Below are 15,455 nucleotides of genomic sequence, written 5' to 3' on the forward strand. Positions count from 1 at the left end.
CCCACAATACTGTATATTTGCTATTAAGAACATGAATGTGTGCTTTCAGAGAGTGACATTCAGGGCTTCCAGGATGTGAAAGGAATTAGATGGTCTATTCTGTCACTTAATCCGAGGCTTCAATGTACTTTTTAAAATTTATTTTAAAACCCAAAAAACAGAATACACATTTCTAACTGTTGAACTTTTACCAGCTAAAGGAGTTTGTAAGGACCCTATCACTATGTGGTTACAACAGAAGATACACAGTTAAGGTCAGGTCATGGTGTTCAAGAACATTCACAGGGACCGAGGATGAGGAAACGAGGAATGGATCCTGCGGGAACCTCCGGGAGAACGAGCTGCTCACTGTGGAAGTGCCTTGAGTATTGCATTCACTTCTTCTGCAACTGCTGTCAAAGCAAACTCAAACTGCTCCTGCGGAGAGAGCAAACGCATACACTGAATAATAAAACAAAAAAAATTTCCGACAGCCTGGCGCACTGTTCTGCAGCCGAGCATCCTCAAGACATTGCTGAAAATATGAATATGCAGGATGAACTCCACACTGCAATGGAAAAGAGTGAAATGTTTAGGGATTATTGATGCTATATAACATGTTTGACAGCATCTTGAAACCAGTCATTTTAATGGAGAAAAATGTTGGTAGCACAAACTAAGCTACTGGGACACGATGATGTATTGCGATTGCTTGGTCAGAAGCATTTGGGAGTAGTTGATCACCAGCCATTTCCTTCTGACACTAAGATGGAAACTTGTTAACGTAGTTGAGATATGAAACAGGTGAGATGCTGCAAAGGAGAGTCTTTGGCTTCTCTCAGGACTATTTCTAGCAGAAATCAGCTAAATAACTATTTCCTCACATTATATCTACCATATAAAACAATGTCTGCTTTTTCCTTTACCCGTTATTTTTCTTTTTCTCCTTTTTTTTTTTTTTTAACTACTCTTCTGCACCCACAAATTACCTAGCAATGTTTAGTCCACTTTATTTCTGCTTAGGGAATATTTGGGAACATTTCTGCTACAAATTTACTGTAAGCATAAAACCAAACTTACTAACAGATTTCTGTGCTGGGTTAACAGAGGTGTGAAGGACACAGGCAGGCATGGCCACAACATCTAAGTGTGTCCCTAACATGCTCTTGAACTCTCTAGTCCTACAGAAGGACAAAGGAGCTTTACTTCCTCAAGGTTAACAGGTGGTGTATTTTCTAAGCAAGTAATCCTTCTCAGAAATTTAGCTTACTGAGATATCTGACAGGATGATTTTCTGGTTGTTTCTTATCAGAGTGAAAAAGAAATGTGCATGGTTTACTTGGAGTATAAGCAACTTCAGGATACCATTCACGGACTGTGCAAAACTATTGAGATTTTCTAGAAGTGCTCCAGCAGCTTAAGCCAATGGGGGCTAAGAGCGTTGGAAGAACCAACTTTGAGAATCGAGGTCTGATATACACCCTGCAAAGATCGCTGCTGGGATGCTCTCTGTGCCTCCGATTAGGAAGTGAATGGTCCAGCAGGTGCCTCCAGCAGGAGCTGCCAGGGCTGTGTAGGAAGAACGCAGGTATGGATGCAGCAGTGGCACACAGCTGCAGGATGCAGCCAACCCCACAGCTGATTACTGGATTAATAGCATTCACTTGCAACAGTGGAAATCTGCAGCAAGGATGAGAGAACAAATTACAAGTAAACAACTTGTAGTTCATAAATGGCTGACTTCTAATTCTTGCTTTACATCACCACTCTTCTCTGCCCTGTCTTACCCCACTTCAGAATAATCTCCTGTGTGGAGATGCCTCAGAGAGAAGCGACATGAAGCACAGTTCCAGAGAGGAAAAAGAAGTTTAAAACTGAGAATAATTTCTCAGAGAAACCAACGTTCACGGATTTTGCTCTCTGCCTGGTGCTGTCAAAGTGGCATCCTTGCACATTTGCTGGACTGCATCCAGCAGTTTTCAATCAGACATCAATTCACCCTAAAGAGTAGGACTCACCCTCATTAGGCACAGAAAATGGTGTATACGCTTGCCTGTGCCTGCCTCAAGGTCTCTGCAATTAGAGGAGACGCTGGAAATGCTGGTGGCCATCCAGGAGTAGCAGTTATATTTTGAGCAAGAATCAAAATATACTCTCACCGAATGCGTGAGAGTAGCTGGAGGGCAGAGGAGGCAAAGGAGGCATTTATCTGGACATGCCATGCCAGAACCAAACTGGTGCCATGGCAGTGAGGCTGTCTAACGTGCCCTTCATCCGAGTGTTTTACTGCGAGGAAAAGCTTGTAATATAGGGACTACAATACTTTAATAATAGTCCCATTGCTGAAAATAACTCTTAAGTCTTTCGCTCAGGAAATCTGCCCTTAAGCCCTGTTGGTCCGACACATGTCCACCTCATTGTGAAGAGCTGCCAGCCTGGAGACCTGGGACCTCAAGCAACTCTGCCTCTCACTGATGGGTGCCCCACAGGGCATCACTACACCATGGAGAAGCTGCTATGCCACATGAGGACTTGGACTGATTAACAGCAACTCCCAATTTCAGACGTGGATTTTGGAGACAAGCTCAGTGGAGTCCAGCACCTTTCATTAGGCGTGACCCTAAATCAGTGAGGCTGATCAGAGCATCTTTACAGCCAGAGCTCAAACCTGACTGTGAAACTGCCATAAAGGGGACAACAAAGAAGGCGAGGTGAGGACTTGGTCTTTCTGGGATGGTGCAACTGAGCTCTTCCCCCTCCTTCTTTCTGCACAATACACACAGGCAAGCAGCAGACTGTGCAGCTCCCATTGATGTGTGTCCCCACCCTCCAAAGAAAAGCCTTCACACCCCTCCCGCACCACTGCATGAGAGCAACCACAGATAGATAGACGTAATAGCAATTTTAAAGAGGCTTAGTTTGATATTTTGTACAGCTCATTCACATGCACTACTCACATATACAAGATTGACTTAGATATCTAGGCTATCAGAAACAGAAATATCTAGGTATTTCTAGGCTTTGCCTAGAAGACAGAGCTGGGCAGGCACATCGTGTTGTCAGTCCACCTATAATGCAGAGGCAACATTAATATATTTAGAAGTAATATATTTAGATAAAAAGAAAAAAGCTTCATTTCATTAAGTCTTCAAATAAAAATTCCCTGGAAAACACAGTAGGTGCATGCAGCATATATGCCAAAATAAAGAACCTCAGCTAAACATTACAGATTGCACATGGAAAGATACAGGAGAGAGAAAAAGAAAATGAAGAATATTTTTCTCATCACAGAGAATACACTTCCTCCTTCATTATTTTTTCCTCTCACATGTGGCATATCAATTCTATTTTACAATTCCCCTGCAAAAAAATAACAAAACCACAAACCTTCTATTATGCTTCTCAGAAATGCAGAATGTCGTTATGATAATTTCATTACCATTTATTATATACAGTGCTTTTGAATTAAAGATCCCTACCAGAAGACAAAATGTTGCAAACAAATCTTTCACATGCTTATTGAAAATGTGGAGCGCTGCCTGCTGGAAACACAATAACATTGCTAAAGTAAGTTGGTGTTTATTTTGCCTAGGGATATTCTGTAATTGGCATTTCTAACCTGACTTTTAATCCATTGTTTTAAATTACTCCAGGAGTCTAATATTCCTCATTTGTATTCAGCTGGGAAAGCACAGGGGTTTGTTTAAATCCGTCAGAAAAATTCTCTGGGGATAGTGCCTTGCTAGCATGTAACCAGATATTTATAATTTGCAAGACATTAGCTTGAATATTTGGGTGGTTTTGAGAAAATGACAATGATGGAAGAAGGAGCAAGAGGAGAGATAAGCAATATCCTGAGAAAATTTTTCATCCTGGGTGAAACCACTGGATACATTTGCCTTTCTGGAGCTCTTCCAGATAAATGTTTGGAGGGGAGAAACATGTCTTTAGTGAGCTTTTCATGGGACTCGGGTAACTATTTCTGAGCTAAGTAAAAGAAGTTGTTCACATAACCTCATTCTTTGGTACCAGAGCTATGCTTTTTTTTTCTTTTGTTGAAGGCAACAAACTGTAATTTCTCTGAACTGAGAGACAAATCAGAATCAGAGCTCTGTATTTCTACAGAGCTGCCATATAAATTGGATGCATTTACAGAGTAGCTCAGGACTTGCATCTTTCCACAGAATAAATATATGTGACATTGGATGCTGTGTGCTATATCCATTTTTTTTTTTTCTCAGTCTGAATAATCAAAGCAGAAGAAAGATTTGTGCAATTTTTTGTCTTGCTTGCTAATAAAGCTTAGCTAGCTTTGGCTGGCTCATCTTAATTTTTCATGCACTTACTTAACTGGTAAATAATAATTAATCCTTCCTTCCCCACCCCTCCCTTGTTCTGCAGCATCACTTCTAATATTAGTGGGAAGATAAAATGATTAAGAAGAGATTCAGAAAAAGTTATGAGCCAATGATTCCTGCAAAACAGATTTATTTCACCTTTGTCCCTCAGCAACTGCAACTCCCTAAATGCTGCAGATGTTCCTATCAGTTCCTGCCTGACCAAGACAGAGTGCTGTCACATCGTTCTGGATACTCAGTTTGGGGTTATAACTTTCATTCAGTATTTTACAGTGTCATATTCAGATTTATTTGGCCTCTATGTTATGAACAGGTTTCTTTACTGTCATATTTGAAGCTCTTAACTTGCAGCAAATACCCAAAATATTCCACATGTCACTGAGAATCACAATAGAAAGTTTCATTCCTGATGTAAGGAACTACAATCACAATATCAGCTATCTTTAAAAGTTATAAATTACATAAAAGTTCGAGACTATTACAACTGACAGTCATTATAGCGTAAGATATTCAACTCACCATGGGGTATAAATGCAGTCACCATGCTACATCCATAAAGGACATTGCTTTAGGCATGGCATAAGCTTTTTCTTCAGTGATACTAAAAATGACTTGATTTCCCTCAAAACTGTATTTTCTTTAATTCAAAACTTCCTTTTCAGAAAAAAGCATCAGCAGTTACACTTTCTTTAATGAGTTGAAGCCTTTTAAAAATATTACATGCACAGTTAGGCAGAGATGCTCTAATAAAACAATCCATATTCAGGATTTAAGCAAGAACATTTTTTTCACGTACGCATTTTCCTTAGTAGACTATACAGTGCTGTCTTGATTGCCCTTCATATATGGTAATCAAGATAGATGTTGGAGATGTTACAAGAAAGAGCAGTAAACACCAAAGAAAGTAGCCTAGATAAATCTTCAGCATAAATAAACCTCAGTTGGTAGGAAGCCAAACAGAGTAATCAGCAAGCGACCTGTGTTAAATTAGGTCATACCCTCTCTCTTCTGTCATGAAAACAACTACTGTGAAAGACCTTTAATGTATTTAAAATCCCGGTGGATTTATTGACAGTACCTTTGTCTGGACCATGCCTGGTCTCTGGTCCCTCAAGTGCTCCAGGGTAGCAGCAATATCAATCTCTTTAGCACCTGCAACAAACCACAAATTGGGCTGAGTTCAGAGCACAAGATAATCCATGCTGCATCTGTCAATCTCTTGCTATCAGGTTCCCTTTGGGCTAACAGTCCGATTGAAAATTATTACATCCATCTCTCAACAGACTTGGCAGGCAGCTGCAATTTTTGTGTTCATATAGAAAAATAAGACGTAGGGGCAGTTTTTATTAACATTAATTCATGAAAAGCCAGAGAAAAACAAATTCTTAAGAACCCCCCTGTACCTAGAGCAGAATATATTTAGCAGAACCTCAGGGGCTGCTGTGGTCATGCCACCAAGTGCCCCTTTGCCACTTTTAAGAGTAGGCCCGACCCATGCAAATACTCATGCCGTTAAAACAAGATTTAGGTGAACTTTTGCCACCTGCAGCTAAAGACCTAGCTCAGCACCTGGCAGCCTCTTGCTGCATGAGTGCTGTTTGAGATAGCAAAACCCACGGCATTTTCTTTAGGTTTTACTTTGAGTGTCTGGCCAGTGCTGAACAGCAAGGCCAGGATGCAGGAAACAGGCAGGCAGAGCCTAACTGCAGTGGGGACTGGCTTCTTGCCTCAGTGCAAATGGAGGAACTTTCTTCTAAAACATCATCTGTGAAGAGCAAAGTGAGTCCTCATCTTTCTCATCATAACCCGGAGAAACAAAGGGGACAGTGCAGTGCCATTTTCCTCCTCAATTTCCTCTTCAGTTTGAGATGTTTCCCCCTCATTTTCCTTGAGTGCCTAACCAGATACATGCTATTGGAGGGGACTGAGAGAAAATAAGAGTTTGGGTTCCTCCTGTCAATCCCTGTATGAACTGCAAGAGTAGAAGCAGGGCTGGAAACCCTCACTGCTGAGGAGTTAGAGTTTGGCTCTCTCGTACTGGTCCCCTTCTGCGCCTTGCAAGAACATCTTGCAGTGCCAAGGCATCAGGCAGGTGGGCAGAGGGTCACCCTGACCATGGTGTGACTGCCCCATATCCACTCCCCCATCCCCTACTGCCCTCGTCTGCACATTCTTCCAGGGCAGCTCTAGAAGGATAATCAATAGCAAGTGCCTCCTTGAAAATACGTTCTTCAGCTGTATCAGAAATGGAATGAATTCATTCAGTAAATATAACAGTGACAACTTAGAAAAGGTATCTGATATAGATATTTTTGCTAACTGCCATGGTTTGAGGCATCACACATTGCCCATGCCCCATTCCCCACCCCCCCATACAATGTACAGGAATTTATGGGAAAGTGTGCTGGACAAAGTAGTAAACTTTTTTTTTTTTTTTAAAGTAAAAACAAAACAAAACAAAAAACGCATCCTTACAATGGACCACAATACATACCAACATATGCTTTAAAGTCTAAAAACAGTGGTAGTAGTAGTAATTATACCTTAAGTGTGTTGTGGGTTTTAGAGTTGCAATTCATCTGGAAATCATCGGTAAAGGTAGAACCTTTGTAAACCCTAGCACTGGTGTAACACAGTAGCTCATTTCAGTGTTTGTTCTCACACACGCACAAATTAGGTAGGAATTTCCTGTTCCATTACAGCTTTCCATGGGAGCAGAGCAATATGAGTACCGCACGTGCTTTACAGCCTTACTAGTGGCCTCATTAAATTCCCAGGAATTAAAATCATCTTGGTTCAACATAAAAGGAATTCTCTTTCTCAGAAATTAAGATATGAGACACTGACATCCATGGACAAGGTTAATTGTGGTCCTGTACGAGCCTCCGTGGCGTGCTGCAAGGATGAACCTGGAGAAGATTCTCCCAATGGAGCTGGCATGCTCGTGTGTCACGTGGGCTTCCCTGTGGCTGCAGACACTTGTGTTCCCCCTCCAGCGAGGGATGCTCTTTATTTGAAACTCCTGTAGCCTCAGGACAACACATTAACACATTAGGAACTGGGAAAAGGTTTATGACAAGACCTCATGACACTCCTTATTGGCCAGACAGGCTCCTGAGCCTGCCTTTGAAAGAGTTAATTCCTCCATCTTGGAGATGCAGATTGCAGGCGTTCACTAGTGAACTGCTGCTTACTTTTTTATCATCATTAACAGAATGACACGCCTAATAGTATGAACAATGCCTGGTCATAAAACCCTGATTTAGCAAAACACCAAAGCAATATGCTTTCGCACTGGAACATGAGAATAGTCCTGGTGGGCCAGTGTGCTTAATGGGAAGTTTGCTTTGAAGTGTTTTGCCAGTACAAATCTGAATCAACGTTTTTTACTGATCATTGTTCCCAAACCCATGGGTTGTGATTAGCATGGCACCCTCAAGCCCTTCTGATGTCCACAGCCACAGCTAATAGAAAACAAAAAGTGAGCAAAGCATGGTTTTGCCCAAAGAGGCAAGGCAAAGCAAAGGCCAAGATCGGTTTGCTACCTTTTTTTTTTTTTTTTTTTTTTAATGTTTCTGCATGCCTTTGATACTCTGATGATGGGAAGTACCTGAGCCCCTAAAGAAGCTGATCACCAAAACCTAGTGCTGCAAGCATGGTGAGCTGTTTTGGAAGAAAAATATCTTGGAACAAGGAACTTCACAGCAAAAAAGATGAAATCAACAACACAGGATGAAGCCAGCCTGACTTGCTTTCCCTCCACATTAGCAAACCTCTCTTCCTCTTCCGCATCCACAACTACATGTTCTCCATCTATTCCCTTATTGTGCCTAAAACAAATGAGTTTAAATGTATATATTCCAAGTCCACTATTAAACCTCATTTTGTGATGACAGCTTTTTTTTTTTTTTTTTGTTCTATTCAAACTTATGTTAGATTGCTGCTATATTATGTAAATTCAGCTCCCTTCCACTGTGTGCAGTAGTCTGTAGAAAGTTCTCTGGTGACAAGAGGCAGAGAAAGAAGATATTTTCGAGGCATAAAGGGAGGCCTGAGCCCAACCTGCATTCACAGATGATGGGAGCTCAGTGTTTGACTGCAGTCGGAGCTTTCAACCCTCTTTTGAATTGTTTTATTGCAATATGCAACAAATTCAACATCTTTGCCATGCTGAGGCTTTCCTTTTAATCTGGGAGTATAACAGCACAGTATAACATGTTTTCATTCTCTAGTACCTAATAATACTTTATTTATGCTTTTAAGCCATTTCAGGTGACAGAATGCACCATGTATTATTACACGACACTTGGAGAGAGGGAAATTGCATCTAAGGACATTAGGGTCAAACCATGTTCTTACTGAGATGGCCCCAAAATATTCACACGCTACAAAGGTATTTTAAACATTGCTTATCTGGAAACCCCACATACAAACTAAATTTGATATAATGTTTTAGAGTAAAAGCAGGAAGAATTTGCCCCAGTGATTACAAGGATATCCCACTACCGGAAATGTTTTCCTCAGGCTACTGAACTGTGAAGTCTAGTGACAGACTTTCATTAATATACATTAATTTATTATCATGCAGCAAATAATCTAGAGGAGGGGTTAAAAATACTAGGCTGGACAGCTCTGCAGAAAATTGTAAGAAAACACAAAATATGTCCAAACCAGAAGATTTTTTATCTTTTTGCCCCTCCAATATGTATGTTTGTTTAACAATGCTACTGTTTCAGAAAATAACAGGGGGATAAAGGGTGAGCATTTAAAGAATAATAGTTGCCTTTTCACCTCTAACTGTATTTTATGCTATAGGGATTAAATTTGAGTTCTGTTTGTGATAGGTTCCTTTTTCACATGGAATTTCATTGCTTTCTTCAAATGAATGGAAGACTGTAATGTAGAGTGAGGCTGAAGTAACATTGTACTGGTAGTAATGTAAAAAATCATCCATGCAATCCCTTTTTTTTATTTTTTAACAAAACAAAATAAAAACCCACAAACACACAGAACACGTTTGCAATAATTCACTGTGAGCAAGATGCTCATAGCCTTTCCCCCGCCCTCAGCAGCTCAGTGAGCTAGCTGAGCAAATACCTACAAAAACACTTCCATACCAGTGCAAGGCAGATTTTAACTTCACCAATTAACTGTCATCTTTCTCAAGGCTTTAAGCATTCACAGTGAGTGCACAACAATCTGCATCAGAACCACATGGATACACGGAGAGAAAGCAAGAGAAGATGCAAGCTGAATTATATTTTGCCCCCAAGGAGAGCAGCGGTTTCTGAAGTTTAGGGTCATATCCTTTTTAACCCGTACTCTTCCCGCAGGCACCAATGCAGGAAGCACACTGGCACTTAACAGCTGGTGCTCCCGATTAGCAGACCTCAAGGGGTTAAAGTGTTTGCCCTTAGACAGTCGCACGAGTGGAGTATCCAGCATGTCATGAAAACACGGAAAAAGTTGAATTTCCCATTCCTCATGCAATAAAAAACAAGCTAGCCAAATACTGCTGCAATAAACTCCACAAGGTGATCATCAGCAGCTCGCAATATTTAAAATTATTACGAATTACCTAATGTTAGCTTTATTACTATAATAATGAAATCTTTCCTCTTGTCTCCTCCCCCTAAACATGGCAGGGGACCAGTTTTGAAAGGCACAAGACACATGAGAAGCACTCGGTGGAGGATAATCCCTTCCACATTGCAGCAGCATTGAGGCCACCATGATGGTACAGGAATGTGACAAAGTTTGTAGAGAGGTGCAATGTGTTTTAACATATCAGCTGGGAAGAAATGATGATGGTGTATCATTAAAAAGTGTTATTGAGATTAAGAAACTACAGAGATCGTGCACCTGGAAGCACAATGATTTTTTTTCCCAGTTAAAATAATATTCAGCATTTGTTAAATATAAGATTGAAAATTTTGGCTTAATTGAAGCAAGCTTTGAGATTTTATTTTTAAGTAATAAGCTTGAATATACTTGCACTGAAAGCAAAGTCAAAAATCCTATTTTATTCATTACTGATGAAAAGTGCAGCACAGATTCTGTGAAACTGATAGAATTTTATATTAAAGCACTATATTAAAAGGAATATTTTAGATTCTAGATGCTCTGAATTTTCTGTATATTTATAAAAATAAAATGATCCTTAAATACTTCATCAAAGCAGTTATTTGTGGGGGGTTTCTTTTTAAATTACCCAAACTGAGGAGTTTTCTTTGTGAATGTTTCACAAATATGTATCACTCATAAATATTACATTAAAAAGGATTTTTCTAGCCGGGAAAAACTTTCAGATCTACAGGCACATATCCTCAAAAAGATACAATTATAAGTCTGCAGAATGGCTATAAATCTGCTACTGTGAAACCTACATGGTAGCTTGGTCATTAGGGTGCTATGTTTAGATACATTTGACTTCTCTCCCAGCCTGAGACTCTGACTTCCCACATCACTTTAGTTAAATCATTAAATTCACCCTATGTTTCACACCATCATCTATAAAATGATCCATTTTTTTCCTACCTAATTAATTGTTATAAAGGTAAATCCGTTTACAAGCTACTTGGATAGTAGAGAGGTGAGGACTGAGATAAATACTCTTTTTGTTGTTGTTTTTTCAATACCCTCTGCACCTTTCTCAGCCCTCTTTCTGATCCCCTTGATCATAAAGTGATTCCAAAGCTGAATATATGATGTATGAGTCATGGCAAGCAGTTGTAAATATGGGATTATTAGTACTGGTACCATTTCTTCTTAAGGTGACGATGATGATCTGTGTGGGAAGAAGCATTTATCCCAACAGAAAAAAAAAAAAAAAGGGTAGTAAGGGGAATACAGAAATGACCAGTCAAGTGACTTTATTTATGCGGCAGTAAGTATTTGGTTTCATTCTAGTCAGATATTACCTTCTTAATGCATGTTTTGATATTTATTACATTTCACAGATTTTGAATTAGGCCTAAAAGTGCAAAGAAACTTGTTAGGTCAGATTAAAAAGCAGCTTGTTAAAATCTTGAAGGAAGGGTCCCTAATACCGTTCTTTCCACTGATGTTGCTAGAAGCTGAAAAAGATCCAATTAATATTTGCAAGAGGCTGCTGATCGGCAGCCTTTTAGCCTCAGAGTCACGCAGTCGGGAACGCTGGGGAAGAATCGCATCTAACAGGACGAAAGAGTGAGAATACAAGTGAGAGAAAAAATAAGGGCAAAAATACGGTGTCAGCAAGGACAAGCAGCTGTCTCATCACTGTGTGTCTGCATTTAGGAAGAATACAAGTCGTTTTTGTGTTGGGTGATGACTGCAACACTCACACCTAAAAGCGATGCTTCATGGCCAAACCAGGTTTGTGCACAGCGGCTTTGTGCTCCCTTTCTTCCCTCCCCACATGAACACTCTGACAAATGGGCTTTCTCGGGTTTAGCACAACACTTTCTGGCCCTTTTCTGCACTCAGCTTTGCCTTAGCAAGGAGACAGACACTGAACTGTGGAGAACCAAGGACAGACCCCTCCTGAAGAAGGACAGACACTACCTAGAGCCAGGTCTGCCATGAACCTAATACACAAAAAATACACATCTATACAGCTTGCTGTGGTACGGTATATGGAAACAGCAGTGGGCTCTCTGGAGAGTTAGCAACGTAAATCAGCACTCACAGCCTATTACACTGTCACAGCTATGGTGTTTCTAGCGCCCAAGCCAGCTGGACGTAGTATGGCTATGCTGTAGATTTGCAGTGCCCCCAAAGCCCTAGATGCCTCCAGCTTCCCACTGACAGCTTGTAAAGGACAGCTCGCATAGCTGCTCCAGCCAGTGTTTGCCCCATTGAGTGCCTAATGTTGCTGCAAAACATTTAATCACACCATATGAGGGGCAAACTCAATCTGATTAAAGAAGAAAGGGTCATAACTAGGGGGAGTGTAACACCACTTCTTCACTGACCATTAGTTTTAATGGCACACTGGTAGTATTTACTAACTAGCTTAGTCTCAAAGGCCCAGCCTCATCTTATCTATTCCAGCCATCCCTGAAGTTCGAATCTGAGTTAGTCATCTCCTCTCCCAACAGCTAAGAGAGAGAGGGAGAGCCCTGGTGGGCAATTCATTTGCCTGAGAATTATTCTCCAGAGGTGTTTATCATTCTCCATCAGCAACTGAGGAGACCTAGACAACTAGGTTAGGGGAGACGCTTAACATTAAATGGTTTATATGGCTAAAGTTAGCTCTAATGAACCTGGGTTGAAAAGAGATGAGTTTTTGCACTGTGGTTTCAGGCTCATGAATGCTGGGATCTGTCAAATCTAATGGTGTTTGAGATCTGTGCTCTGTGGCTGCTGCCTTCCCCTTCCTCCCTAAGGTTTGGAAACCTTAACAGAAATGGCAAAGGAAAAAGCACCAAGGAACCACAAACAAAAGATAAACCATCTGCAGTACAATGTAGGGAGTACCACAGAAGTGAAGAATGTTTTGTAAGAGTAATTGCTGGTTGTAACTGCTGGTTTGTAACTGCTGTAATATAAAACAAAAACCAACCAACCAAAAACAAACAAACAAACAAACAAACAAAAACAAGAGTATTTTCTTGCTTCAACTTTCATTGTCTGAGTTCCTAGTAAGTAAAAACACCTGTAAATATTAGAGTTAAAAAGGGGAGCTGAACAACAGCTACAAACTACAAAACCAAAACCAAGTTTTATTTGTACTTATCCAGACATCTACTGCTGTAGCTGCTGGAATTCTGCTATTGGCCAGGAGGATCTTTTGATGCTTTTCATGGAAAGAAATGAGCATTAGCTAAAGAACCAATGAGGGACTCACTTTTAAAGATAACAAAAAAGATAAATGCATTCAGGCTGGCATTTTCACTAAACACTTACTCTCTCTGAGATGAACAAAATCTGTGTGCATGTGTGTATGTAGTTAGGGATGGACCCAACCCATATCTGAATCTATGAACAGTCTTTACTCTCAGTCAAAATACATAAGTGCTACTATACACCTAAAAAAGACCCAAATTAAAATTTCACTACCATTATTAATACCAAACCAAACAAAACCATAAAACAAACCAAAACAACAAGAAAAAACACCATCCAAAAACCCAGTTGGCAAAGGAAGCATACAAATGGAGAAGGGAGTACTAAAAGTAATAAAAGTGAAGAAGAGAAAAATACTGTGACATTCATGCACATGCACACAGAGTATACATTGCATAATGTGTTATTGGTAGCATATTTTATATTAATAATTTAAAACTGCATTTGAACATAACCTGTATGTATAAATGTAAGTTATGTGGCTTTATGCAATCCAAAGGAAGGCGATAATGAAAAAGGAGCAGCCTGGTATTTTAAAAACTGCTACAGGACACTAATTCTTCTGAGCATTCAGTGATTTACAGGGAGAGAAATTCACTACTGACATGACAGTTTTTAAGCTAATATCCTTTGTCAATGCAGAAAAAACATGCAGAAACCACTCACTGTAACTGCATGCAAATGGGTGCTAATGTGAGACCCAATCCTCACTTCCACTGTGCATGAGATTAAGTCAAATCACAGTTTATACCATACAGAAATTGTTTCTCTGTTACATCTAGATTTTATCCAAAAGCTAAAAGCAATAGGAATATGCCTAAATTACTAAATTTGAGAAATAGAAGTTAATAAGCTGTATTCTGTATATGGGCAGATATCCTATAATCACCCATGATCACTCTAGAAAATACTATGGCATGCACCTAAATTTAATTTATGCATGCACGCGTGCACCCACACACACAAAGGGGATGATGAGTCAGCAAGGATCGAGGATGTGCTGCTACTGCCTGTGTATAGGTGTTCCCCCGTGTCAGCTCCTATAGAGCTCTAAACAATCTGCTTCCTTCAGCACCTCTTCTACAAAATGTCAGCTAATTACCTCAAAAGCAGTTCATCTCCATGTGCTGAGTCAAACGTGAACAAAGTTAAGATGCTGACTGCAAAAATCACATTTCTGAAAACGCGCCTCAGTTTGCCCTAAGAAATCTTGGAGTCCCCTTTGGAAAATGAGAATTTACTTTGCAGGGCACTCAGAGGCAGCTCGCCCACGTCCAACTATTAAATTGTAAGAACTACATTTCACATTGCTTTCATTTCATGTTGCACGTAGGTGGTAATGCTTTCACGACAGTACATGGATTGAGTATAAAAGATGCAACTACTATGGATTTGTTCTTTAACAGAGTGTATTCTTAAAAGTGACTAAACTGGTCCAGTTTTAGAAGCTGTGGAATAATCACACTTTAGTTTGGTAATATACTTTGTACCCTTCAAAGTCAGAAGACTACCATCTTGGTCAATTAAACACTTCTCTTCAAATCATCTACAGACTACTTGCGTGAGATTAACTACAAAATAGTTCTTCACTCTGTGTGTAACCCTCCTTTTCCAAACATTTGCCCAGCTGGTTCTCAAACTGATAGTACTGTACTTCTATGACCAGCTTTTCCACTTTTCGATATTCTAACCTACACTTTGTGTGAAAAAAAATGCTGCCCAAATTCCTTATCTGCTTGTCTCCTCCTTAGTTTCAGTCAATGACCTCTTGTTTTCAAATTAGTCACTATCTCAAGCTGCTTACTGACATCAATACATTCCTTTCAGGGTCTCCTAACGCTCTATGGGGACCCCCCTTCGTGCTCCCTTTCCCAAGGAATAGTCCATGTCTGATCAGTCTTTCTTCACAATTCATTTGCCCCAAAACTTGAATAATTAGGTTTGCTTTCTACCACACTTTTCTAGTCCCACTTCTTTTTCAATAAAATCTTGAGAACAGCAAAGAAGTCAGAAATACAGCTCTTTTAGGGTAATGCCTCACCACTAAACTGTATAAAAGGAAAAAAAAACAAACAACAACAACCAACCTACAAAGAAATTACATCAATAATGTCTTTGCTTTTGTTTGAAATCTCTATATTCCATCTGGGAATCCATCTAAAAACACAGTCCACACAACATACACAAAGAAACATCAACCAACACCACCTTCCCCATTGTCACTTATTCATTTTATAACCAGAGTTTGTAGAATGTGCTAGGTTTTTATCTTAATTTTATGAACTATTA

At 39.9% G+C, this 15,455-nt stretch overlaps 1 protein-coding gene across 1 annotated transcript in view; it reads right to left on the bottom strand.

Annotated features, from left to right (window-relative positions):
- Positions 1-345: 345 nt before the first annotated feature.
- The window catches only part of PTPRN2 (protein tyrosine phosphatase receptor type N2), a gene marked incomplete at both ends in the record, with an annotated part of 643,308 nt that continues 628,198 nt past the window's right edge, over positions 346-15,455 (bottom strand). The window contains 2 exons of the mRNA XM_084281525.1: positions 346-417; positions 5,416-5,489. Of these exons, the coding sequence (XP_084137651.1) occupies positions 346-417; positions 5,416-5,489 (146 nt within the window). The remainder of the gene's footprint in view (positions 418-5,415; positions 5,490-15,455) is intronic.

The sequence above is a fragment of the Netta rufina genome, assembly GCF_964035555.1.
Source record: "Netta rufina genome assembly, chromosome: 2".
NCBI lineage: Eukaryota > Metazoa > Chordata > Aves > Anseriformes > Anatidae > Netta > Netta rufina.